The sequence below is a fragment of the Plutella xylostella genome, chromosome 16, assembly GCF_932276165.1.
Source record: "Plutella xylostella chromosome 16, ilPluXylo3.1, whole genome shotgun sequence".
NCBI lineage: Eukaryota > Metazoa > Arthropoda > Insecta > Lepidoptera > Plutellidae > Plutella > Plutella xylostella.
The window spans coordinates 4,689,818-4,717,172 of NC_063996.1; the positions used below are offsets into that span (position 1 = coordinate 4,689,818).

Here is a 27,355-nt window from a genome sequence, read left to right on the forward strand (position 1 = left end):
CATGAGCTAGGTAAGTATCTACTTACCTATTTTAAAGAAGTTTTTAGAAGTTCCTTACTTTTCCCGCGCATTTCGATCTGCGAATTCCTTTACAGACTTGCCGCAGCAAATTACGAAACAAAATACCATCGTCGGCTTCTAGCCAACCATAGCGTGAGTGACGTCATTTATAAACCGGCAAGAAACAACTGACTGAGCTGAGTCACTTCTCATAGAATCCCACTCGGTTTACGGCAAAACAGACGTATTTAGATTTAGCGTAAATCTTTACAAAATAGGATAAACTGAAGTTTAAATTGTACTTTTCAGTGTTAACTACGTGAGTTAAGTAATGTCCATTTGGATGGGTGTGTTTAATCTCGGAATAACGGTCGGGGCTACGGTGGCTGTTGTTACAAGGTGAGAACGTAATGTAGATAACCTAAAATGTCGGTGTTTACTATACAGCATCTATAGAAAACTTATTACTTAACTAGGTAGTTTTAGTACAGAATGGATTTTTTGGTGGCATTGCCAGGTAAATGAACCTTGATACTGAGCCACCTTCAGTATGAGAACCTTACCGAAATTCCTAAATAAAAAACAGCTGATCCACACTAATGTACTTATCTATCTATCTATGTAGAGTATCTAACTGTTTTGTCGGGGGGCATAGTTGGATACCAAGAAGATAAGTTATAACTAATAACACTATAATCTAATGTAAGTAGGTGTTGTGCTACTGCGTATATAAGTATTAGAATAAATTATGTTACGCGTCAAATTACTTAGTTGCATTACTTATTCAACAGAACAGGCAATCGTAGCAAGAGGCCATACCACCGGGTTCCCCTCATCTCGCCTAATCTTTATTGCCCTAAACTCGTTTCGCATAACTCGTATGGTCTAACTAAAGTCTAAACTTTTTTGGTAGAATCGTCACTTCGCCAAGACTTATGTGGCATAAGGCTCGTTTCGTCTAAAACTCTTTTGGCACAAACTTGAAACACCTAAGTCTTGTTTGCTCAAATTGATCGTATTGGTATAATCTTGTTTCTCCAAATATTATCTTAATAACTACTATATTAGGTATGTTGTAAATGTACAAATTGTGATATTTTTCTCCTAACTACGTCCCGAAAATCACGATATTGAATGATCAAACCAATGATGACCATTATAATTATTACAAACGCCATTAAACCCCATGGGTTCAAAATCTAAAGATAGGTGCGACGACGAGCAAAGCGAGGAGGAGCGTGTTAGGTGTACATTATCGTCAAAAGCAAAGCGGAGCACAGCGAAGCTTTCGTAATACATAGTGGCCACAATACATTTCATCAGTTTTCGCTATGTAGGGAGATGCTCCATCAAAGTTAAAGCCAAACGAATATAATTACTTTGTATTTGTATGCCATAGCATTATTAGGCTATTCAAGATTTGGCCATACCATTATTAGGATAAACAAGATTATGCGAAATAACATTTTTCTAAAAGAGATTTATGCCATACGATTTTCGGCGAAACGAGACTTTGATCAAACGTTACTATGCAATATGAGATTAGGCAAATAAATCTTAGACCAAAAAAGGTAGAACCCATACCACCATAGCAGCCGGTAGCGAAGACAGACCATAATTGGTTTCAAGTTCACGATTCAATATGAGCTCAGATTCTCAGATAGAATCACGCCCGCCCACTGCCACTTGTGGGTAAATAATAGGTACCGGCAATAAATGCATGAGATCCGACATTATAATGTGGTCACCTTGACTTTGATAGATACCTACTTACCTAACTAGGTATAAACTCACTTGTCAAGTCAGAAGCGCTAGCACGGGGCGCTATTAAGGTGACAAACGTTTTGGCATCGTGCTCACTCACATGCATCGCGCAGCCTCAAGAGCGAGCGCGACAGTTAACTTTTGTTGCGCCCCGTGCTAGCCCTTCTGGTGTCATCTATATCACCTGACAACATGACAACCTAGTTGAACTTACAAAACTTTTCCGAGTCTAAAACATTAAATAAGTAAGTATAAGTACTTATATTTAAAAAATTCAAAGTTACCTAATCTAATATAGGTAAAACGTTAGGTACATTAAACTTATTTGCTTTAATCATGTCAGTTATAAAATTAAAGACTGTTAAAATACTGAAGCATTTTTTATTTTCTATATTCTACATAATAGCAAATAAACGACTCCAATTTAGTAGTATCGCGACCGCGGTAGTGGCGGGTGGTACCCTACGACCCACTTCGCTGAAATCCTGAAAACTGACACCTGACACAGTTACATTCCCTAGTAGCAAAGACAAAGAGAAGGTCCTAGTAGGACAAGAGTTGACATTTCAAAATCCATTTTGCATTTTTAAAATTATATATATTTAGTTAGAACACTGAGATAATGAACATTGAATAATTTGAGCAATCTCCCTATACAAATAGAAAACAGTTACTAAGCAGATATCTGATTAGATATGCATCATGCGGCAGTCACAATAACGTAGTGTTATCATTATCATTTAGATAAGTACAGCACGAAAAAAAAGAAGTAGGTTACTGTAAGGTAATATCAATCTTATGGCCTTGAGTTAAGCAAGCCTATTTAATTGAATTTCTCTGAAAAAATATGCTTGGTCTCACTTTTGATTTGGACCTTGTGTCGCACAGTTTTGCGCAAACTTTGATAAAATTGACATGGATTTCATAAAAATTGCTTTGGTTCCAATAACACTGACTGTGGGATTGACGTATTTAAATGTTAAAAGGTGAGTTTTAAATTGAATTACCCACTTAATTGATTAAGGTTTAAGTTGTATAGGTTTCAATAGTATCGAGACTATCGAGGTACTAAGGTAGGGTGTACCTAATTCTAGTTTCATAATCAGGATAAATAAAAACGACCTCCCATTTTCTTTGAGGAAAGTTCTTCAGTGTTCTAAACAACCTATGGTGCCGTGGTAAATAAAGCGGGTTGTTGGTTGTGCTGCTGCTGGCTTCGGGGTTCACGTCCCAGCCGGGAAAATAGTGTTAAATTTAATTTGTCATCAGCCAAGTTGCGTTTGTTGTTGGACAATTTACATAGGTACCTACTTACCTATAGTCTTCCCATATAGTGCATCTCGAAGAAGCACCATTCCTGTCCCTTCTTTTTAAGGCATGCATATTACCTTTTGTAACTTATTCTGCGCTCTTTTCACAAGACCAGGTTAATTCAAATTCCGTTGTTGAAGAAGACTAAGTATAGAAGACGTACTGACACCTACATCAGCACTTATAACCAGCACCGAACCTTCTTAACTCCAGAAATGCGTACACCAAGAAGGGGGTGCAGCGCGCGCGCAGACGCAGAGAGGAGGAGGAGAACCGGAGCCCGCTGAGCGACAAGCCGCTGGGCAGGTGACCGGGGTGTGCCGGGGCACCCGAGGAATGAGCGGAACGGGGACAGGTGAGATAGAAAGTTTAGGATGGTAGCGGTAGGGATCTTGAGGTAGTAGGCTAATGCCTAGTTACATTGTAATTTCATCTCCATATTAAATTCCTGACAGATGTGTCAAAAGTCAACAACTAATCGTTTGTTATACGTTTCACTATACTCAGTTAGATCAACTGAGTATAGTGAAACTGGGGCTAAACGTACTCCTTAACGTCCTATCGGGGAAAAAAACCTGCCCTCATTTATAGGTAGGTAGGTACACATTACTTACCTACAATTAATACATCAATCAAAAAGTTATATTTATTTACGAAATCTCTATAATGTATGCTATTCGTATTTGTGTACCTAGATGACACCCAAGAGATTGAAGAAATTGCATCTGACGTGTTTTGTGCGAAATCTACCGTTCTTACCGTGTGTTTGTACCGTGCTGTGCCATAAGCATGCTCTATTTTTTTCAGGAACCTCGCGGTTGAAGACTGTCGGAGATTGATCACGCGCATGACGGCTCCTCCGGCAACTTTGTTGGAATAAGACAGGTACAGGAATCTTACCATTGCCAATAAGCATTAAAATGTGATTTTGTTAATATTTATTTAATAATAATTATTTATTTATGTGTAGTACCTACCTACTTTCCTAATACATTTTTTAATGTTGATTTCAGGTCCGGAAGGCGCAGATTTTCTGCGTGTGCTGCTTTTAGGTAGCAGGTATACCTACATAGCCATCTAATAGTTAGCAAGAAAGTTTAGCGTAGCGCTCAAGAAAAACTGTGATAATATTTTGTAAGAGTTAATTTTGATACCACCTACTTACACGGAGTTAAGTACGTATTGGTCTGTTACATCACATTACGAAACTATACTAAGTTGGTAATGAATGGGGAGAAATAAATCAAGCACTTATTGCTTAACTTCTTTTAAATAATTTTATTTTATTGCTATAAATTTACACTCTACTTATACCACTTACGATTGCTTATCTAGATTAAGTTCGATGTATGATTTGGGTTTTCCAGCTCACCTCGTATATTGGTTTTCATGAGCTGAAAATGAAAAAAAATATATCATGAATGCCTGTGAATGATATTATTATTAATTATTTAATTACATATTACAAAATTTCAACACATTGGACATATTAACCACATGACTACGAACATTGTTATTCATAGCCACATCACAACCACATTCACATGAATAATAAAATATGTTCTGATGACATCGTGCCACAATAGCTAATTCAGTTTAGGTTCCAACTTTGTGGGTACTTACCAAACATAACTACCTGCAAACAGCTTGCGCCAGTGGTAAGTACAAGCTTTTATAACTTTTGATTGAAATATTGTTTTTTTGGTAAATACAAAACCTGCCCTAGACGCACAGATGGAGACACGGATTTCTATCCAAATAATTGAGGAACCAAAGCTCTTCCTACTACAAATGTATAGTACACTGCTAGCTAGTCATCCAACTTACCTCGACTTTCTCCTCATAACTGAGATGTGTTTTGGTGAGCACATATGACAGCTTGGCCAGGGCTGCCTCCGCCGTCATGTCATACGCCGGGACCACACCGCATTCCAACAGCAACTGGAAACACAATGTGACATTAGCTTAAATAACAGATGACTGACCTGTCAAAACCTCTGGACATTAACTGTGCTACCACAAAAAAACTTTAAACATTGTTTAACAAGTGTTTAAGTCTAAATTTGACAGATTTTGTAGGCGTTTGACAGCACTAAACAACTGTTAAACACTGTCTATTTTTTTGTGGTAAGGCCCTAAGGGTTGTGGTCATAGACGATTGCGTAGCGGATGCTGGTCACGGCTAGTGGTGCTGCTTCACCATAAAAGCTATTGCGTATGGGCTCTAGGTAGGCAGGTACAGTCTGAGACAAAGGGACCTGACCCCTCTGAGTGAGAATGCTACTTGAGAAAGGCCAGTTTTTTTGCCCTAGACTGTACAAACAAAAAAAAATGTTACATCGCAAAATGTTCCTTTAGGCACACTGTATAGGTAATAGCACTAATAGCTACTAACCAAGCCAGTCTCATACAGGGGTTTCCCCGACACAGTTCCTTTCACGCACTGGGTGACATTGACGACTAGGACTTTAGACTTCACTGCCTTTTCGATTTCCTTGTAGATCTCTTTCCGCTTGATCGGAATATTTCCGTTTCCATACGTTTCTAGGACGACACCTGTAAAAAAAGTTGGTGGTTAATGTACGAGAACCTAGGGTGTGCAGGGTTAAGTGCAGCAGTTGCATGTTTGAAGTCCTAAAACAGTGAAGATAGATCATGAAGGCGGTTGCAAGGCCATGTTGATATCTGAAATATATTTCCTGTATGATTCCTTATATTGACGTTAATGTGCAATATTGATCATTAGTAAAGTGCATGTTAGAACATAATTATTTTAGCTAACAAATAGATAAGATGCAAAACAAATAAAATTCGCTAGCTGGTTCCACATACATGTATCATTTCCGGGATTAGATAACGATATCTAATCCCTCGACTAGTAGTAGCCTCGACGCGTATTCATCTAATAAATATGATGATACACTTCGAAGATACGTAGGTATATCTGATCCAGGAAATGTATACGTGACTTTAGATTGTACTATGCCTAGGAGATCACCAGTAAAATAACTTCACCCACCTTCCATCCCATCAAACACGGCCCGTATAATCTTGGGCGTAATAGTCGGAGCTACCTTCAGCACGTAAACCTTGGTGCTGAGCTGGTCATGCAGGCGGCACTCGTCGGGCACAGACCCTGGCCGGTGGATGAGCATGCGAGGGTCCACGTCCAGGGTCGTCTTCGCCTCCAAGAGAGGGGGGAAGTTGGGGGACTCGAACGCGTAGATGCGGGTGTTGGAGATCTTCTTTACTCTGGTGTGGAGGAAATGTTTAAAGAGGTGGTGATATATGTAAAGTGATGGTAACCCAAGTAACATTTTTGGTTTTAGAAAGGTTTTGAAAAGGTTCTAGAACCTTTGTATGGAAATCTACTCGTAAGTCTTAGAAGGCTCCATAACGTTATATTAACCTTATATTAACCTCCTGAGTGCAAAAAGGGCCCACGTTTTAGAACCTTTCTGAGAGCTACAGCAAAACCTATAGCTCAAACCCAGAACCTTTTGAACTACTGACACAGAACCTAAATATAACCTTCACAACCTTAATTTAACGTTAACCTAACCTTGGAAGACAGCTTTTAAGTTCTAAATTAGTCCTGGATGTAACTCTATAATACCTTTCCAGGACTCTCGGGTTCTAAAATGTTTCTGTGTAAGATTTTTGCACAGAAAATCAATGCTATAGAATTATAATAAATGGCGCCATTACCTGACACTTTCCAAGATTCAAAATGGCTAACATGTAAGTTTTGTATTCATACAAAATAATAAGTAAGTAGTTAGGCTGAAGTCAGGAAATATGAAAAACTTGTGCGACTAGCACTTTATTGTGATACTTTAGGAAAATAGTGCTGTATACGTGAGGGGCCTTCTGTAAATAATAAATTTGAAGATATTTTAATTAAAAAAAATACTTAGATAAAATTTTATGTTTGGTGGAAAGTTATATTAGAAATATAAGTAGGTACTGTTTATATAAAAACACATAAATTGGGAATAGTATAGCACACGCTACTGATTGTTGCCCTAATTCATTAAAATCTATCATTTTCTAAGTTTTTTTTAAAAATTTAAGTGAAAAAATATGGCGGGCGTTAGGAAATTACCAAAAAGCATTAAACATATTTTGAGAATGCCTCTAAAGCTTTAAAATATTGTTGAAGGACTTAAATCATGCCTTTAGCTCATAGCCAGTGACTTAATGCTTTTGGTTTTCACCACGTAGTCCTAATTTGTTTGCCTAGACAACTCTCATCAGCCTAAAAGTTTTAAAAATTACTTATAAGGTCAACCGGGGCCAAGTCGCCTACGGGGCTAATGCCTCAAATCCATTTATCTTCCGAACCACATACTTTAGAACTACTGGAGTCATCTGCTATCTATCATTGGAACTCAAACTTTTACCACTGACCAATAGATGTCGTAAGTGGGGCAATTTTCTTAAATAATCTGCCGTTTTAATTTTTTCACCTCTTTTGGCCTCCTCCGGTTTCCTGACACGTTTTTTTGAATCGTTCCAAATGTGTGTTTCTTTAAAAGAATCTATGTTTCCTAACTGTAAATACTGTTATTGTTTTGTTGCTTTACATATTGTTTTGATTATTTTATTGAAATAACGTAAGATTCGGACACAATATGCAATACAAAAATTGTTGGTTTAGCTTTTTTTTGGGGTAAATGCCTCTGGGCTGATGGGGTTATTGCCTCTATTGCGGCGCAATAGCCCCATTTCCAGGGGTTCTAAACATTTTGTGTTATAATAAAAGTAGTTTATATACTCACGAGCAATGAAAAAGTTCCAGTGACATTAGCACCTAATTACTCCTAAACGAAAAATACTAGGTTAATGACGCCTTCTGCAATATTGAATTACATTTAACAGCGTATCCGAATTAACATTTTTAGATTGGTAATCCAGCTAAAACGTAAATAATTTGAATATATATTAAACCTATCACGTGAGTACAAATGTGCTGCGAAATGTGGGTGGATCGTTTGTGAGCCACCTCTGACTACCCCTTCGGGGATTACAGTCGTGAGTGCATATGTATGTATGTATGTATATATATTAAATCAAATATTTTAAAAAAATTGCGTCATTTGGTGTCGACATTATGATGTTGTTAACACGGTATATAGAAAATAATCATATTATAAATAATAAATAAAAAATAGTCATATTAACAGAATGATCCCACTTGTTTTTAAAACTCTGAATAGTTTTAATGATTATCCTTGTAAGAGCAAAATGACGTCAGACTCTAAAAATGGAATACTTACTAATTTAAAGTTGTGGTTTGATTTCAAATTAGAAAAAAATATGTCCTTGTATGCTTTTATACTGTATTTTAATTTGTTATGTAAGTATTTATACTTTTTTAAGTCCAATAAAGTATTCATAAATAAAATGTTGAGCACCCCTGGAATCTTGGATGGGGTAAATGCCACTACAAGAAATTAGGGCATGTAGGCGACATAGCCCCAAAAATCTTTGATCAACTAATTCTCCTTAACTAAGTGAAGCATTTAGTTTATAAGCTAATAATTAGCTACGTTAATAGTAATTCTATAAACTATATCTAATTAAACTTGTAAAAAGCTCTTCCAAGCACACAAAACTAGTGAAAGAGGCATTAGCCCCACTAGGGGTTAATGCGCCTAAAAATCCCATTTTTTGTAGAAACGTCGTTTACACGTAGAAGATATTTAAAATTCTACAAAATTGCATCAAAATATGAAACTAGATAAAATTTCCTAATATGTACCACAAGTTATAGCTTAATAGGGCTTATAGTCTGTTTGTTATGATCAAATGAATATGAAAGTAAAAGTATTGTGGCGCAATGGCCCCGGTTGACCTTAAGTAATTTCAACATACCAATAACTTTATGGTTGTATCAAGGTTGAAAATTTAACCTTAAACTCTCACTTTAGCATAATGCTAGCTTTTCTAGAACTTAATCAGGAGTCTACGACAACTACAAGATCCTAGAACTATATGCTCTTGAAATACAAGTTAAAATAACGTTAATTTAAACTCTTATCAGCAGCTCCAAGGTTGTATTAATAAACAATTAGTTTTAGGACTTATTAATCATTCTCAAGTACTCAATATGACCAGATAGCAAAGTACGAGTATTAACCTATTCACGACCCTTATAAAACCTAAAGGCATTTCTTACAACCTAAGCTCGAATGAAATGTTACACTTGGGAAGTTGATTGCAATTAAAATGGTCTGGTGAAACCACGGTCTTAAAAATGTTTAAGTACCTAGACAGGTATGATTATTGGTCACCGTACGTAGTGAAAAGATTAGCCAGTCAGGTTTGTGGTGCTGTCATAAAAAGAGGTACAGGTTTGGTGTCCCCAGGTTAAATATCCTCATGAATCAGAGGGGTCACTTTATATTCGGAAAAACGAAGTTTCGGAGCGCTGCTGCGTTATCCATGACTCCGTTGTATTAAAATGCCGATTGCACGACAGCTCCCTTTCGTTCGCCAGTATAGAGTAGCCCTCCAATAGCTTGTGCCTACCTGGTGCCTCTGAAGAGGTGAGCTCCGAAGAACACGGTGACCTCGGGGATATGCTGCGTGGCGGCCACCAGCAGCGCGCACAGCAGGTTGTTGGTGCCGTCGCTTCTCGGCTGGAACACTGGCACCTGTGGACGAATTTATAGCTATTTTATAGAATTGCCTTTTTTATTATTGCCTTTTTTATTGACATAGTGAACCAGCTGTCGTACCACCACCTATTAGCAATCATAGAGTTACTTATATTATTAGCAATCGCCTGTCAAGCATCTGTCAGATCCATACTGTCAGTCTGATTTGAAAAGCGAGCGACGCTGCTTTAATCGGTGGTAGTAACCCCACAGGATAAATGGGAAAAATGCATCAAATAAACCTAAATATCTCTCGCAATATTGGCCATTACTAAACAGGAAGTCCCTGAGATCGTAATTTGAACTAAGGGTACTTACAGCTACAGGGATACAGATGTTTTGCATTTTTTTTCGTGCCACTTTAATTTGGCCTCCCAAATGGTCATGCTTATGCCAAGTTTGTACCTACCTGAGCGCCGGTGAGCACGACGGTCTTGCCTATGCTCTCCATCATGAAGGAGAGCAGCGAGGCACCGTACGCCATCGTGTCCGTGCCGTGCAGCACCACGAACCCGTCGTAGTCGTGGTAGTGTCTCTGTGGAGTGGATGGAGAATTAATGGCCGACCGCGCGCTAGGTAGCCAGGCTGCGGCAGCCAGTAAAGTATATGGGAAGTCTTGGCTGCCTAGTAGTAGTAGTAGTGCTCGCCACTGTTCGTTCGTTTAATTGAGATTCGCTTGGTGATTCGCTAGGCGCTAAGCAAGCCCGTGCGGACGTAGCCTAACAAATAATAAGCCTTGTACGAAACCTAAGTTATCTCTCCCCCAGATTGTACAACAAGTAAGACATTAGTTATTTTAAATACTGATTGCCGACAGCGAGTGTACCACACACATGCACTTTTCCTGAATGGTAAGCTTATTCGTTATATCATGTTTCTGGCCTCGGCCGGGAATCGAACCAGGCCACTTCGACGCCAAAGAGTGGCTAACCAAGATGTATCTGTGCGGAACTTTTTGCAACTAACCTGACTTTACTTATGTATGGTGGATTAGTGTCAAGGAATATTAAAAGAGAACTTGAAAAGGTAATAACCTTGAGGTCCCTTGCAATTTTAAGCCAATCATCGATAGTGAAGTCCGAAGAGTCCTTCAGTTCGTCGTATTCGAGAATTTTGTACAATATTTTCTGTTCCGTGTCCTTTCCAACTGTAACACAAAAGAGACAAGATTTAAGTTTTACTGAAAATCTGCTTATATATGGGTGATTCGGTAGTATTTTTTCCGCCCCAGTCGAAAACAAAAGCAAACGCTACGACAGATGATGAATTTAACACCTCATCCGACATCTTTCACTTTCTTCTTTGCTCTAAGGTGGAAAATTTAACTGAATTTTATAGCACCTATCGTTAATCCAAAACTTGGCCACACGTGAACATTATAGTTTAGCACTAAACATCCCTGAAGAACCTGAACTAAAGCACTAAGTAGGTAAGATATACATCTTACCTGGTACAGGAAGGTATTCCTGCAGGTCGGTGCCCTCGAGGTGGCGGCTCCAGTACTCGTGGTCGTACAGCTGAGCCTTCTTCTTTATCTCTTTCACTATGTTGCTCTGTGGGACGAGGACTGAAAGCATGGAATGTCCATAAAATACTTACTTATGTTGCTAGGCTTCAATTAGGTCTGTAGGTACTGTAGGTAGGTAAGTAATTAATTAGTAAACTAACCATAGCTAACTAACTGTTTGGCAGAAATTGTATTATCTCTTCTCTTCTTCTTAGCCGTTTTCAACCTCAAAGGTGTAGGCCTCCTCCAGTCCACTCATCTCGATCTTGTATTATCTAAGTAAGATTAACTACATTATAACAATACAGGGTGTTTAAATGTATTCCTCGACCTCGATACGAGTTTAGTAGTTAAATTGTTTTTTTTTTAATCCTTTTTTTCTATTAAGTAATTAATATTTTTTCTGAATGTTATCCTGAGTTAATATTTTCAACACACATGTATAGTTCTAGTGTAGATATTGACTGCTATGTACTTACCTCCCTTTTCATTCTTCAGCATTCCAAAAGTGCCTCCCGTGTAAATTACTAATATCCTTGTTGCGGAAGACATTTCGTTTGCTTTTGGGTAGTTACTTATTGTATTATAAAATGGTAGTAACAATCTGAAAAATATTAATAAAGTAAGTACTTACTTAAAATTCACATTTCAACCTGCTATAAGTATCACAACAAATACATATCAAACATCAGTACCTAATATCTTTCGGACAACCTTTGGAATAATCAAATTGCCACACTTACCGAAGAAATTAAATTTTTAATACATAAATATGGAGTGGAGATGACGATTGTGCAGATGAGTGGAACTAAATGAAAATAATACAATCTTGTTATGATACTTCCAGCGATAAGCTATTTAAATAATACATAATGTACACTGGGTCAATAATTGTGTATAGTCATTGCATAATGTTTATCTTTTACTCACATCATGTTATAAATAATATAATTAAGTAGGCACTTACTTATAAGTAATTTCATCATCTACATTTATAACTTCATTATTTACAAGGTCCAGCAAAGATCATGTCCCTTAGGATATGATAGCGTTTCAATATAAATAGCTAGAACATCTACTCCTATAATTTATAAGTAAGGATCGGCGATTTTCAAAAGTCTTTAAAATTTTACAGCCTGTGTTACGCCTGGCCCATCCGCGACCGACGACGCTAATCTATCTTCATCTTGGATAAATACCTAAACATTTTTTCATTTTCATTTTTCATTCTTATCTCATTCCAGCCCCTATCCTAGCTACATTTTGTCAACGACCATATTTCTTTTGTTTTTTCCCATTTAAATAACTTCCTAAACTCGAAAGATAAAGAGGGTAAAACAAACAATGACTTGACAATACTGACGAAATATTTATTGAAAACATAAAAAAGTGGACTAGACGATAACAATACAAAAACACAACTTCTCTCATCTACCTAGATGGAGAACTTCCATTTCCTTGGGTAGCTACAAAATCTACATCCAAGATACCAGGAACACAGAGACCAATAGGAAGACATTTAGGAAATGTATGCTCGCCGCACCAGGCAGCGGGGGCGTGGGGTCCTGCCCATCAGCGGCGAACCTTCGGCCCCAAACACCAAACCCATACAGCTCCACCTCTTTACTCAGCAACCTCATGGTGTAAGTAGTCTTGCCTCCTTGAACTGTTTCTGTGTACGCGTATTCTGTGATCTTCAGGGGCAGGGTGGAGACGTCCACAGATACAGGGTAGAAGGCTGCGTCGGCGGATGATAGGGTCATGTTGGTCTGTGGTGTCGGCACGGTGGCTGTGATGCTGAGCTCCTCGAATATCGCCGTGGTTTTTGCTGCGTAGGTTTCGAATCTGGACAAGGAATTTGAAGTTAGTGAATTTTGTCTTCCTTAATTTGGACTAAAGTATGGTCTATGTAGGTGATGCTATGAAAAATAATAAGTAATAACTGTCCCGGTTGGGATTCGAATCCGTTCTCCCCTTCGACTCTAAAACCATCGCTCATACCATGTAAGTTAAAATCTACCTAAACCTATAGGAACCCAGTGGGCAGAGATGTAGCCGGTATCAGCTACGGCATCTGAGCTAGGCAGAGTATTATTGTGGCATTCCTTGTGACTAGGATGTCTTATGTGGCTATATATCCTATACAATTGCACATAAGAAATTAACAATCCTGAAGCAGCATTCCTAATCTGCCGGTGGTGGTAAGGCAACGCCGCTTGACGATTAAACCCTTGTTAAACCTACAGAGTAGAGTGGCGAGACAGTATCCTCGGCCGATCCTAGACCAATGAACAAGCAGCAATTGACCGAGTGCTCAAGTGCTTGCGATTAGCAATGCAGCTTCAGGATTGTTGATTGCTAATGTGCAATGGTGGTAGGTACGATAGCTGGACATAATAAGGTATCCAGGCTGCAAGAAGTGGCACTACTCCGCCTAGCTCAGGTGCAGCGGCTAAAATGCTGCTGAAATCAGTCTCTAGCCAGTAAGTGAGGTATACCGTGTGGCGCAGCTGGTGAGGTTGGCGCTGGTGCAGGCCATGACGGAGCAGAGCCGCGCGCCGCCGCTGGCCACGCCGTCGAACGTGCGGACCCCGTCGAACGCTGTCGCGCGGTACTCGTACCACTGGAGAAATTTGTTATCATTAAACAATACTACGACCGCACTTGGCCAGCGTGGTGAACGAGGCCTTCCTTCATTGGAAGGAGACCCGTGCCCCAGCAGTGGGGACGTGATGGGTCATGATGATGATGAAACAATGCTAATCGCATCCAGTGGCGTGCTTTGGAAGAGGCCTACGTCCAGCAGTGGACTGCTATAGGGTGATGGCGCTGCCATGATGATGAAGATGAATACTTATACATAGGTTTAGTTAACCTCTAGCTTACGCGATACGGAGATTTGGGGCGCTGCTGCAGTAACAACGACTGGTCTATCAAACATCTTGGTGTATCAAACGTATTTTCAAGACAACTGAAGTTAGTGTTTGTCAGGCTAAAGTAACCTTCCAGGAGGGTGCATTTGGACATGCACATTGCACAATGCATATTCAATTATTTGGGTAATCGTCACGATTCTCTCGCCTGTGGACGGCCTCCTAGTCGGTAGTGTTAGATTTGGAAGAACGTTAAATATGTCATGGCGCTCCAGCCTGGCTGGCGGTCGATTGTTCGTTGATAATGATAAAAAAGGCTAGCAGGTTCACAAAAGGCACTGTTTTGTAACAGGTTTAATTTTGAAATAACAGTCTTGTATACTTAAGTATAACTTTGCCTGCTCTGGGACGCCACATGCGTCTGCACATTTGCCCCGTCCCACGTGGGGTCCACTGCTGGCACGGTGGGTGCGGCTGCCGAGGCGGCTGCACGACAGAAGTGCGTCAAATACGGCCAGTTGATTGAGGGCGGCTATATTTTTGTGCCTCTTGCCATTGAGACCACTGGGGTTTGGGGGGAACAGGGGAGGCAGTTCATCAGGGAGATTGGGCGACGCTTGAGGAGCCGCGGCTTTGACTGCCGCTCTGGAGCGTACCTGGCACAGAGGATTTCCCTCGCCGTGCAGCGCGGCAACGCAGCTAGCGTTATGGGGACTTTTGGGTCGGGTGCGTCCTGGGGTGGTTTATTTAACTAAGTAAGTTGTGTTTTATTTGTTTTGTATTTTATTTTTGACGAAGCGAGGGTGGATTGTATGTTTGATAAATTTGAATTTTAATTAATAAATAAACTTTTAAATAGTATAACATAAACTTACTCCTAATTAACGAGAGATTTAGAGGTAGGTTACAAAATATGTATAATTAATTTTAAGAATCTTTAACATTAATTAGTCAGATCATTGAAATGCAATCGTCTGGTTTCGTCGTAGATAGGTAAGTATATCAGCCTTTCTTGTATATTCATAATAGCAATTATAATTATAAATCCATTCCTCGACCGACATTATCCATGACATACTCGGCCCCCTCCCCCACCGCTAACTCCACCCCCTCTGGCTTCTGGACTCCTCGTAAATTGACATCCTCCAAGTAGTTCCTGCTCCATATCGCGAAGGAAACCAGGTTATCATGAGCCCTGTGGAGCCTCATTATAGCCTTCACTTGTTTTTTTGTCTTCTTCGGTGCGTGTTTCGTGTGCTTATGAATCTTATAAGTCTTTATGATAAGAGTGTAATTAGAGGGTTCTAGTGGCAAGTGGTTGTTTTGTACGGTGTTAGGGAAGAAAACGGCGTTTTCGCAGTCCAGGGTCGTGTTATACGGAACGTGGGCTGTCGTCATTTTGATCTTCAGTTCTTCGATGATGGTCGTATCTTCTGTCTGGTTGTACCTGGAAATCGTACAAATATTGTACATACATAGATTTAGATCAGCTTTATGTTAGCTTATTAGTACCTAGTCTGATGGCTCGGCCTTTCAACAAAGGCGGATATATTAACTTAATTTTGTATTAAGTAGGTATTAGTAGGCCGAAACTGATATAGATATATATATATATATATATATATATATATATATATATCAGTTTCGGATCTGCGGTGCCAGAGCCAGACACACAGAAACTTTATATAGGTACTTACCTAGCTTAATTTATACTAAACTACATAATTGAAATGGGTTCGAACCTGGATCCACAAAGCGTGACGTCATCAGCGGAGGCGCAGGCCATCACGGCACAACTGCGGGTCCCGATCTTCCGTCGCGCGTACGTGTTGGACCCCCCGTGGACCATCGCACGGAACTCCGGTCCACCCTACAAACAATTGTTATTGTTATTAATTGTTACCCATCTTAAGTTATGTCAAAATATAATTTATGTTAAGTGTGCGGAATTTTAAGCGTGCAATGTACAGACCGAAGCTTAATTTAATAAATGTTAAAATAGATGAACACGAAAATACATGCTTGACTTACCTTTGTTAGTTAAATTAGCCGGGTTTCATTCATTTTCATATTCAAATTCATTCTTTTAGTTATATTGTTTACTTTGTTAGCTAAAAGATGCTTAAAGCGTGCTACCATTGCATTCATTATAATATGACTCTCATATACAGGTGTCCCGTAAATAGGGAACCAACGGAAAGGGGGAGACTCAGGTGGTAAATCTGAACAACTTCTATGAATTATTTCTTTTCTAAATTCGCAATAAAAAAGTCTCTCTATAGTAAAAAAACTACTTATAGGTAGTTACTTAACTTTTTTTTTGCAAACTTCCAAAAGTAATTTGAAAAGGATATTCAAACTTTGCTCAAATGTTACCCTCTGAATAACCCTCTTTCGGCTTACTCTTCCACTTAGCAACATTCTGTAGAAACGTATTATGAGAAGGTTTAGCACAGATTACTAAATTAGTAAGTACTAACTAAGTATGATCATGAGAAAATTAGGTATTACTTATACTCGTAGGTAGGTATACTTAGGTAGAAGATACAGACATTTACAAACGTGCAAGGAACCGACAAAATTAATCATGAAAGGTTGAATGGTTTACAAACAATAAACACATTTTAGTGCATGCTCATTGCTCACTGAATGTCATGCAAATTCTTTCCAAGCGTGTATAATTTTACATGATTTTACTAACGTTGATTCATGAAAATAAACAATAAAATATTCATAACTGAGTACCTACTTAGACAAAGGCAAGAAACCGTCACCCAACAACGCATAACTTATCAAGAACAAATCGAGGGACTCATTATGGTTAGGTTTTTGATGTAAGTACTTAAGTCTGAAGTAAGTAAGTAGTACTTTCAAGATTATATTATTCACTACGAGCTTGTATAGCTGTAAACCCAATAAGTATATGCTTATGTTAAAGTCACAAACAAACAAAAAACATTGAAATATCTTATCGCCTTACCTTGTCGCCACCTCTGCGTGTGAGGTTGACCTTAAACTTGCAAGTCACGTCGTTCTGAGACAGCTCAAACTCCTGGAAGCCTGGTGTCAGCAGTCTGGAGGCATGCGACGCGATGGACGGGTCCTGCTTCAGCCTCAGGGCGTCAGCGTCGGACGGGGGGTCCACAATAGGTCCAGGAGTGGGCCAGGTCACCTTGCCAGGGACCTTGGGCACCCTGGACACCATGAGCCGAGTAGCCGGCATCCCAGGCATTGTGCTCACCAGGGCACCAGCCTTGCCGGAGTATATTCCAGAACCTGAAATCGATATTATCAGAATGATTAGCTTGTGACATTGAACTCTGACGCGGATGCCAGATGCTATCCAATGATTTTAAAAAGTATGCGTCCGACAGAACATTTTGGCTAAATAAAATGTCACCACTACGCTGGCCAAAGTTCAAATGAATTATGACAGATACTTATTTATATGAAATCTTGGGGCCAGTGCGAGGGTGCCATATTCTTGAGCGTATGGCCCTGTCCTTACGCTAGTAATATGTAAGCAGAGATATAAACAATACGGCGCGTTTGCCCATTTTTCATAGATTGTTACTCCTTGGGCAGTGGGCAGGAAGCGCTTCGTCAGTGGTTTACTTGTCTATGTAAGTCAATGTTACTACTGTACCATAACCATAATATGACAAATTAATAATGACTTGTTTGGTAGGTATCCAAATTGGCCAACTCTGATTTTAAAGCTGATTGCTAGATGATCGTTGATTGCTAGTGATAAAGGCACTATTATGTGTATAAACGCTGCACAGCAACAGCTGGTCTCACCTGCGCTGCCCACGCGCACGTTGTTGGCACCAGACGCCAGCAAGTTCACGTTCATGGCATACGCATACGCTTCTTGGATCTGGACAGCTGAAAATAAGACACATTACGTTATTTCACCGTAAGTTACGGGATTTAGATACAGTTCATAACAATTTAATTCTATGTAGTGTTTTGTGGCCTTTTGGCTGATGCGGCTATAGGTACCAGATATTGGACTTGCTATGAATAAATCTTCGTTTTAATTCGTTTAATTTTTTAACGATCGCTGTACGTATGGTGCCTGTACTGTAACCAACAATCTTTAAATCCTCAATGTTTTGATTATGCTTACAGTAAAGCAGTACCTAGTTACAAAATAATGTTCAACTACTCATGTCGCCCGACACATTTGTCCCCTAGAAACAGAAAGCCAACGATATACTTAATTATGTTCCAGCTGCTGCTACACGGGCTCGTTATCGACGTAGATAAACGTCACTATATCGTGATTCGCCATAAATACGGCGCTGTGATTCGCGGAACGCGCAAGTTTATCGACGTCGATAACAAAACCGTGTAGCCGCAGTCAATCTCACCAGTCAAGAACGGCAGTTCCGAGAACCACATAGTGGTAAACACCACGTCCGTAATATTATTCTTCTGCACGACCTGGACCGCCGGCACCTGGAACATGAGGTCGAAGCAGATGAAGTGCCCGAAGGTGACCCCGAAGTCTGTGCTGAACACGCCCAGGTCTGGGTTCAGGGCTGGCGTCCTGCTGGCCTCGCCGAATAGGTTGATTTTGCGGTATCTGCGGACATGGGGAGAAGCTAATGTTAAAACTGATTTTAGACTTTGTCATTTTATCGATTAAGTAAGTACATTGATAAATATATCTGCTTATGCTTAGTAATAACAATAGTATTCATAAAAAATCAGTATTATTAATTCATTCAGTATTATTATTATCAGACGCTTCAAACTCTGTATTTATAAGTAAATAATGTAAGTAGTTAGCACCTGTTCTGATTGATTATCAGTTCATTTTGAATTATGCCTGATTTCCATTTCAATAGGGATGTACTTAAATTCTTTTATTTTAGAAATTTTGTAACTAGCGTGAAACCGCCTGTCAATATACTCTTTAGAATACATCCGATTTCATGGTGGGAGTACTCGTGCTGATGCTGAATCATATCCACATATTATGGGCAGTTTTCGACAAATCCATACTTAATAATTGTCGACTCACCTGTTCCCTCTGCACGGGTCCGTTATCAACGTACGTAGATAAACACCACTATTCACATACAACGCTGTGTTTCTTGGAACGCGCAAAAAACTAATTTATCTACATCGATAACGCACCTGCTAATGACGGCTCCGCTCCTGTCGAACACCACGTTGGTGTTGAACTGGTACTTCTGGCGCTCAGGGCAGGCCTCGCCTGTGGGGTTGGTGGAGCAGTTCAGCAGCTCGATCACATTCACCACGAGGTAGACTTGGTGCTCAGCCGCCGCGGCCGACAGCTGGACTAGGATCTGCAATGTTGTGATGGAAAGGATTAAGGGTCTACCTCACGCGCAAGTATCACTACAGTTTTGTCTGCGCAATCCAGTACCTAGTTACTCGGAATACCGTGCGCGCGGTTTACCTGGCTGCGCAGTTATAACTGTGTTGATACTTGCACGTGTGGTAGGCCTTTTAGTCACATGGTGTGCGCTTGGCGGGCTTCAGTCGAGTCTACGGATAATGTAGAAGCTAGTACAGCCTGATTCAAATGCTCTTAGGATGATACCTTTTGAAATTGAGCGGCTCTCCTAGTCTACAATACCTAGTTCAGATTTGGCACAGAGCTAATGTTAGCTTTACCCAGTAAAACAAAGGTTAAGGAGGCAGTTTGGGATATTCAGTAACAGCAACACATGAATGCCTACATACCTAATTAATTTTGGGAGATAAACTTACATCATCGTACAGCGCAGGGCGTAGTGCAGGAATGGGGAACTCCTTCAATGCTCCATAAATTGGAACTGTTACTGGTGATCTCCCATTTTGTAAGGTCATTTCAGGAAAGACGACTATGTCTGCAGACTGAAATAAAGAGTTTTTCAAACATTATTTTGTTAGTCAGTTTACAATGAGGAATAAAGAGACCTTAGGATTTCATTAGTTATAGATGGTATCAATATTACACTCACGGGCAATGAAAAGGTTCCACTGAGAAAAGCACCAAATTGCTTCGAAAAGGAAAAGGCTAGCTTAATGGCTACTTCTGCAACATTGAAGTACATTTAAAAGAGCATCAGGATATTAACAAATAATAACGGTAATATTTTGTTCTAATTTTAAATTAAAACTTTGAAAAAATTGGGGTTGTTTGGTGTCGGAATTTTGTGAGTGGAACTTTTTCATTGGAGTGTATTATTAACTAGTACCTACCTTAGCCTTATCAAAGGCTTCAGTAGGCCCTGCTCGCGAGCGTCCTTACAGCGGAGCGCAGCCGCAGCGAATGCGTTGCAGTGACGCAGCGTTAACGTTGCAGTCGCGCAACGAATCCGCAGCAATCACGTTGAGGAAGCGCAACAAATTCGTCGATTTTATCGGATTAAACGATTTTATCGTGGTCGATAACAGACCCGTGAAGCGGCCACTGCTGTGCAATGCGGCCCGTGCATAATGTGTTCGAAACTTTAGTCTTCAGCTCCATGTCATCTACATGCACCCAGCACGCGGTATTACCCTGATTACACCTAGCGAGTTGAGTAGCCGAGCCAGTACCATCGGCCGAGCACTCGGTCTACTAGCCGTTCATTGGCCAAGGATACTAGGATGTGGTACAGACCTGGCTGGCGGCTTCCCCGATGTGCTGCAGGTAATTCTGCAGGTTGACGGTGGTGTTGGCCACGTGCCGGTACTCGATGACGGCGGCCACATAGCTGTCGTCGGCGGGGGTGGACTTCTGCGAAATATTCCGTAACGATGAAATTATTGTTAAACAAATTCTAGAGACCCAGAGACCTCATAAGATGACATAATGTGGCATGACAGGGTTCAAACAAAGTTTGCAGCCGTCGAAAACTGAAAGTTGTGAAATTTTTGGCGAGTTGGACTCGCGCACGATGCAAACTCGGGATCTTTCCAAATAAGAAACTTTTTTTTCTTCTATTTTTGAAATAAAATGTTTCTCTATTGATAGAACAACGCAGCATACGGCATGGTCTATATACTTATATAGTCACGTGACCAACAATGGTTGTTATAATTTAAATTCGATGAAATGTTGTCAAGACCACCTAAATACGTACTTATTTAAATATTAAAGTTAAGGTAACCTATGTTAATACGAGTTGACTTAGATACAGCAGAATAACTTTACATAGGTGAAAGAGTAAATAGAAAGGCAGGTTTTCAGTTTTAACTAAGATCGTGAACGAACAATACTCACTTGAAAAGAAGTCTTGAGTAGACAAACAAAGAATAATACATAAATTTGTCGAGTCATTGCACTGATAGTAAGTAAAAACAATGAGTTAAACCGGACACCCTCCCTGTCTGACTCTTTATCTCAGACTGACAAACAAACCAAGCATGTAGGCATATGTATGTATCTATCTGGTGATTGAATTGGTTGTGTGCTGTGACAACAAAATGTATTTACACTTTAGGAGATAATCGTAATCTTAAAGATTATTGTGAAGGTACAGTACCTCTACCCACAGTCATAAAATATACTTACTTAATCATCTTCAGACAGAATGATTTCATACTCGTACTTAGGTACTTATCTTTAAATATCAACACTTCTACTAAGGCAAAATGTAGGTTAAGATCAGAAAAGCGAGAAGAGTAAAACAAGTTATAAAAGCGGTTCACCGGGGACTACCCGTGTTAAATCGACCATGCACTAAGTAGTCTAAGTACTAACTAATCGCACATAATTTTTACGCATTTCGCACTTATTGAACTTTAACTAGAGAAAGAATGCTTACAACCTCCATCAGTACAGTCTACACTACAGACTCAGTTAATTTGAAATTTCATGGCTTTCCCCATAACGGATTGTATACATGTACCTACCTAAAGCGTCATAGACTATAAGTTCCTTCTAATTGAGAATATAATATGTATTAATTATTTACTGTACTTTCCCTTTCCTACCCCTTCTTATGTGATTTCAGTACGGTATGGTTCTCATGTCATGCAGACACCCTGGGCCTCAAGTCTGCTAAGGAATGGCGGCTCAATGCTGTGTCTGTATAGTTTTCCGACTTTAGGCATCCGTTTTCTCTTGGTTAGTGAGTCCCAGTAGTGCAATATGAAACACTTAAAACTTATTATAAACGTTAGTTCTTTAAAAAATATGCAATAAATATTTCCTAAAATGCAGATAATTAATACCTACAGTGCGAAACCCATGCTGCCGACACACAACTGTGCCGCCATTCCTTAGCAGACTTGGGGCCCTGTATACATGCATGACATGACAACCCCCAAATAATTGCCACATCAGACGAGCCGCGACGGGCTACCACTACGACGACGACGTTGAAACGAGCGATGTGCATTAGAAACGAAGTATGATCAATTTGAAATTCTTGCTTAACCGCACCTATTTAGTCATTGGTTAAACACTTGCGAAGTACCTACTTACATCAAATTATTGCAAAATAAGTTCAGTAAACAGTAAACAATGAATGAGGTACCTACATCTCTCTCTCTCTCAGCCTTCTGTAGTCCACTGTTGGACATAGGCCTCTCCTAACGATCGCCACCCCAAACGGTCACCCGCCATCTGCATCCAGCGGCTTCCCGCTACCTTCCGCAGATCATCAGACCAACGGGTTGGGGGGCGACCGACACGCCGTTTGCCGACACGGGGTCTCCACCTACCTACATAAATGTTCACTATACTTGCTTACAATCTACAATATCTTCCGATTTTTACCTCAGAGGACAGAATGCAGACAATCTTGAATATATAATTATAAACAAACAAAAACCCGACTGCACGTTAAAATAATGAAAACAAGCCCCAATGTTAATGGAAAGTATCGCAGGCGGGGACCAGCAGAGGGTTCACCATTTAGCTGAATGTTACTTAGATAGGTACAAACATTGTGTGGCGGTCAAGTTGGTCCCCGCCTGCGATACTTTTCATTAACATTGGGGCTTGTTTTCATCTTTTTAACGTGCAGTCGGGTTTTTTGTTTGTTTATAATAAATTTTTTTTATTTATAACTTTTTAGTTGCTTATATTTTATGAAATTTTATGTCAGTAGTTTTAGGGCCATTATTTTATTTTGGGTACAATTTGAGAAACTTTTACAGATATTTTTTTCAAAAATAAACTTCTTATTAATTAACCTTTCAATATTTATTTATGTTAATTAACATTTATATTATTCATTGAATACATTTGCAGCGATGTTTTCTTGCTATTTCTTAAAGTTATTGACGTTTAATCGAGGAACGATGAGAAAAAAATACTACTGCGTTACTTTCATACAAAATTATGTTTTATTGTTAGGAACATATATTTTGGTTCGTAAACATATACCAGATAAAAAGTAAGAAAAAAAACATTAAACTAACAGTTTAAATTACAAAATATTCTCAGTTTTGTTATTCATTCTATAATAAAGTTTCCCACTGCGTTACCAATCAATAAGTTTTAATGCAATACTTTACGAAAAAAGGACAAAATAATCATAATTTTTTGCTCAAAGTTTTAGAAATAGCTCTAAATAAGGTGAATTATAATTATTATATTTAGTTTAACATTCTTTCTAATATAGAGTAGCTAAAATGTTTGTGAATACTCTCAGGAAACGAGGGACAAATAGATAACGCTGTGGTTAATTGGTAACACAGTGGTATCTCAATCACAATCTTTATACTTTCTTCAATTAAAACTAATCATAATGTGAAAAAAACTATCAAACTAAAATTAACAGAACTCTTTGTTTAATATCAAACATTAAAATCGCTGAAAATATAACAACTTAATACTAAGAAATATTTCTCATTTTTTTTGCCTATAAAGCCGTTGTTTTTCAGCCGCTGTTTACGCCATTGAGTCTGAAATGTTATACTGTAACAATATAATATGCTCAAATGTTATATTTGTACCATAAATTGAGTAACAGATACCTGAAAACTATAAGAAAAACCCCTGAGTTACTATAGCTACAACTGCGTTACTGAAAAAGTAACGAAGTGTAGCGGTAACGCAGTTGTAAAACAATAACCTATTTGAAGTTAGTACTTAAATGAATACACATACATGGGATATCAAAATGCCCTGATAATTGTTACTAATTATTACATATATTGCATGAAATAAAATAATAAATATCTATAAAACTCACCGTATGTCGCCGGTAACTCAGTGGCATCACAATAAATACACGCGCTTCTCTCCAGGACTCTCATCCGAAAGACTTGGTCATTTAATCCGTCCCGCTCTCCTTCCTGCACTCCGATACAAATACACAGCCATTCAAATGATCTTAGGTGTAAGAAAGTGAAAAAAAGTTTATTTATGATTGAATTTTCTAGGGTAACCTAGTGTAGGTGTATTTTTGCTTAGGCTTGGGGACTCGGCCAGGAATATTAATTGTCCCATAATATGTTCATATAAAATCATGAATATTACCGTGAAGTAAAGTTTAAATAATGACATATTCGTTATAATATTCAAAAAAATTGTTTCCATTATATTTTTTTACACACGTTGTGCTTGTTTCATATGACTCGCTCCGAGGGACAGACAATTTTTGTATGAAAAACAATTGCGTTACCAAAAACAACAACAGAGTTACCGTAATTTGTAAATAAATAAAGTATTTTACATAAATTCATTATATTTTCTGTGACCGGTGTCTTATTTAATTGCTACAGACGGTAGCTATATTCCTGAATTTCATTATTTAATTTTTAAAAAATGTTTCTTTGTTGGGGACCGATAATGGTCCCTAAAATAAAATAATGGCCCTTTAGTTTATGAACATTTTTTATTTCAATAATTTTGGTGTTGTGATTTAAATACTTACCTACAATATGCATATTTTTATAATGTGCTAATCAAGACGTTTCATTTGATACCCCACACGGCATAGTTGGAAAAATATTATTTTTTCGATCATCACTTTATGTCCTCTAGAGGGCGCTATGTACATTTTAATGTAACGTCACATAGCCACCTATAACCATCGCGCAATCAATACGCTTCTAACGATACCTCATACATCAAAATCTATCAAGCCGTTTAGGCTACAGGAGGGAACAAAGAAACAGACATACATACATACATACATACATACATACATACAAACATACAATGGAAAAACATTACCCTCCTCCTTCGGCAGTCGGGTAAAAACGGTAAGGCCCGGGTCTCCTATTTACGCCGTAGATCGCGTCCAGCGTCACGCCGTAGGCCGCGTCACCTTGCTCACTATAGAAATGTACTGACGCGGTCTCCCTCACACGCCGACGTTGGCGCGTAGACGCCGTAGGTAGGCCGTAGGACGTTGATCAAAACATTTACGTCAAAGTCGGACGCCGCATATAGCATAAAATAGGAGACCCAGGCCTAAGGCCCGGGTCTCCTATTTACTCCGTTGGTCGCGTCAAGTGTCACCGCCGTAGGCCGCGTCACAATGCTCATTATGTCTACGCGCCAACGTCGGCGTGTGAGGGAGACCGCATCAGTACATTTCTATAGTGAGCATCGTGAATCGTGACGCGCCTACGGCGGTGACACTTGACGCGACCTACGGAGTAAATAGGAGACCCCGGCCTAACCAGTAGAACGTCTTTACGCCAGACGTTCGCGAGCTCATGTTCTAATGGTTGACAGACAGAAGAAAAAGAGCCGATCCCTTTGCGTTTATATGTATACTTGTATGTGTATATGTGCGGTGACCATTATCGCTACCTAATTAAGTACCTAGAGGTATACCTACTTATAGTCATTCATAACATAAAACTGTAATAGTCATGCCTTTAAAAGACTGTTTCAGCGATTTAAAAATAATTTAGTTCAAAACAGTCTTTTCCTGGATGATAAATGGAAAATAAACAGACCTACCCAAATCCGTAACCTACCTAGTTCTAGTTCACAGTCCAATGTTCAAGATATCGGATGATGTTATTTTGATGACGGCGAGTCACCCTGTGCTGATAACACTGAGATACTGTGACGTAATATTTCACAAATAATTAAACTTTCTGAACGTAAAGTCACATCATCGTATAGTTCAGATTTATTCCTGCTTATCCGTGAAAATCAATCCTAAGTTGGACCTTCAAGAATTGAGCAAATGAGGGAAAACCTCAGGAACAAAAATAGGAATTACTTAGCTCTTTGGGCGATAACAATATTGATGCATTTAGATAAGATTATCAAAGCGTTTAGTGAATTATGACTACTTATTATGTCTGAGGCGGAGAATCGTATGATAGGTATCAGACGTGATTTAATCAGCACCTACCTACAGGTATATAATGTAAAGGGATACTTAAACTTTCTGTATGTAAAGACGCATCAGCATATAGTTAAGATTAATTCCTGCTTATCCATGAAATTCAATCCTAATGTTGACCTTCAGGAAATAAGGAAATGCGGGAAAACCTCAGGAACAAAAGTAGGAATTAGGCGATAGCAATAATTATAATGCATATAGGTAGATAAGATTAACAAAATTATGACCATTTATGGCTGCGGCCAGGTATGATAAGTATAAGACGTGATTTAATCATAAAGTACCCAACCTAGTTATCGGTATATTATTAGATTATTACATCAAATAAATCCCTATTTCCCTTGGTTACACACGGAACCACGCCTCAACCGCTAAGATACACCGATTTTGCTTCATTGCCCGCTCTTATTAGATATGAAAACAAATGATTGCGTTTGACAAATATCTGAAACCGGGACCCTCGGCACTGTAGTCAGAGTTGTTAACTACTGCGCCACCTGTCGCCTTCAGGATCACAATGACACAGATTATTTTATTAAGCACAGCAATAGCTTTGTTCTGTGGTTTTAATTAGTTATTGCTACAATGATTTTGTTAGGCGTTTTTTTTTTTTTTTTTTAAATAAATTATTATCACTCCACAGACTTTATGTCCGTGCCTTTTGAAGAGTGGTAATTTTTATGAGATCGTTTTTAATTCTTTTATCTACTTTCTACTCGGTAAGGAAGTTTCATTTATATATATTCTATCTTTTATATATATATATTGTTCTTTTTTTTTTCTTTTTTCTCTTTTTTTTTTTTCCACTGCTGGGGGAAAATCCACATGGACACCTGGGAAGAGGACCCAGGTAGTGTCGGGCGTTAACCGACTAAAAACCCCCAGCCGTGTATCTCATTATACAAGAAAACTTTTTTTTTTTTTTTTCCCTTTTTTTTTTTAATTATGGTTTTCAGAGTCACGCTTACA

The 27,355-nt window shown here is 39.0% G+C and overlaps 2 protein-coding genes and 1 long non-coding RNA gene across 4 annotated transcripts; 1 reads left to right on the plus strand and 2 right to left on the minus strand.

Annotated features, from left to right (window-relative positions):
* The first annotated feature begins 3,492 nt into the window (after positions 1–3,492).
* Positions 3,493–4,341, plus strand: LOC125489707. Its single transcript, XR_007267192.1, has 2 exons — positions 3,493–3,960; positions 4,089–4,341. It is a non-coding gene; the product is annotated as an uncharacterized LOC125489707 (long non-coding RNA).
* LOC105393555 (L-asparaginase) lies at positions 4,339–11,848 on the minus strand. The gene is made up of 9 exons (XM_048626501.1): positions 11,724–11,848; positions 11,185–11,304; positions 10,772–10,884; positions 10,147–10,272; positions 9,610–9,734; positions 6,095–6,327; positions 5,471–5,631; positions 4,903–5,016; positions 4,339–4,469 (listed from the first exon to the last, which is right to left on the minus strand). Exons 1-9 carry the CDS (start codon positions 11,794–11,796, stop codon positions 4,407–4,409), a joined length of 1,128 nt encoding a protein of 375 aa, XP_048482458.1. The 5' UTR covers positions 11,797–11,848; the 3' UTR covers positions 4,339–4,406.
* Positions 11,849–12,593: 745 nt separating this feature from the next.
* Positions 12,594–21,537, minus strand: LOC105393554 (vanin-like protein 1). 2 transcript variants are annotated; one of them, XM_011565337.3, is made up of 9 exons: positions 21,346–21,530; positions 20,743–20,859; positions 19,866–19,991; positions 19,266–19,438; positions 18,494–18,708; positions 17,919–18,005; positions 17,098–17,393; positions 13,743–13,867; positions 12,594–13,089 (listed from the first exon to the last, which is right to left on the minus strand). In XM_011565337.3, exons 1-9 carry the CDS (start codon positions 21,400–21,402, stop codon positions 12,720–12,722), a joined length of 1,566 nt encoding a protein of 521 aa, XP_011563639.3. In that variant the 5' UTR covers positions 21,403–21,530; the 3' UTR covers positions 12,594–12,719. The 2 variants fall into 2 exon arrangements, with proteins under 2 accessions (XP_011563639.3, XP_011563638.3); XM_011565336.3 differs by lacking the exons at positions 12,594–13,089; positions 13,743–13,867 and adding exons at positions 15,141–15,564; positions 15,860–15,987 and having other exon boundaries at positions 21,346–21,537.
* Between the last annotated feature and the right edge of the window lie 5,818 nt (positions 21,538–27,355).

Coding starts and splice junctions, on each gene's coding strand:
- LOC105393554 (XM_011565336.3), bottom strand. CDS start 21,402: ATGACTCGACAAATTTATGTATTATTCTTTGTTTGTCTACTCAAGACT. Junction 20,860..21,345: donor TACTCAAGACTTCTTTTCAA/GTGAGTATTGTT, acceptor AATATTTCGCAG/AAGTCCACCCCCGCCGACGA. Junction 18,709..19,265: donor AGCGGAGCCGTCATTAGCAG/GTGCGTTATCGA, acceptor CCATGTCCGCAG/ATACCGCAAAATCAACCTAT.
- LOC105393555 (XM_048626501.1), bottom strand. CDS start 11,796: ATGTCTTCCGCAACAAGGATATTAGTAATTTACACGGGAGGCACTTTT. Junction 10,885..11,184: donor GGAATACCTTCCTGTACCAG/GTAAGATGTATA, acceptor TTTGTGTTACAG/TTGGAAAGGACACGGAACAG. Junction 5,017..5,470: donor CCCTGTATGAGACTGGCTTG/GTTAGTAGCTAT, acceptor TTGTGTTTCCAG/TTGCTGTTGGAATGCGGTGT.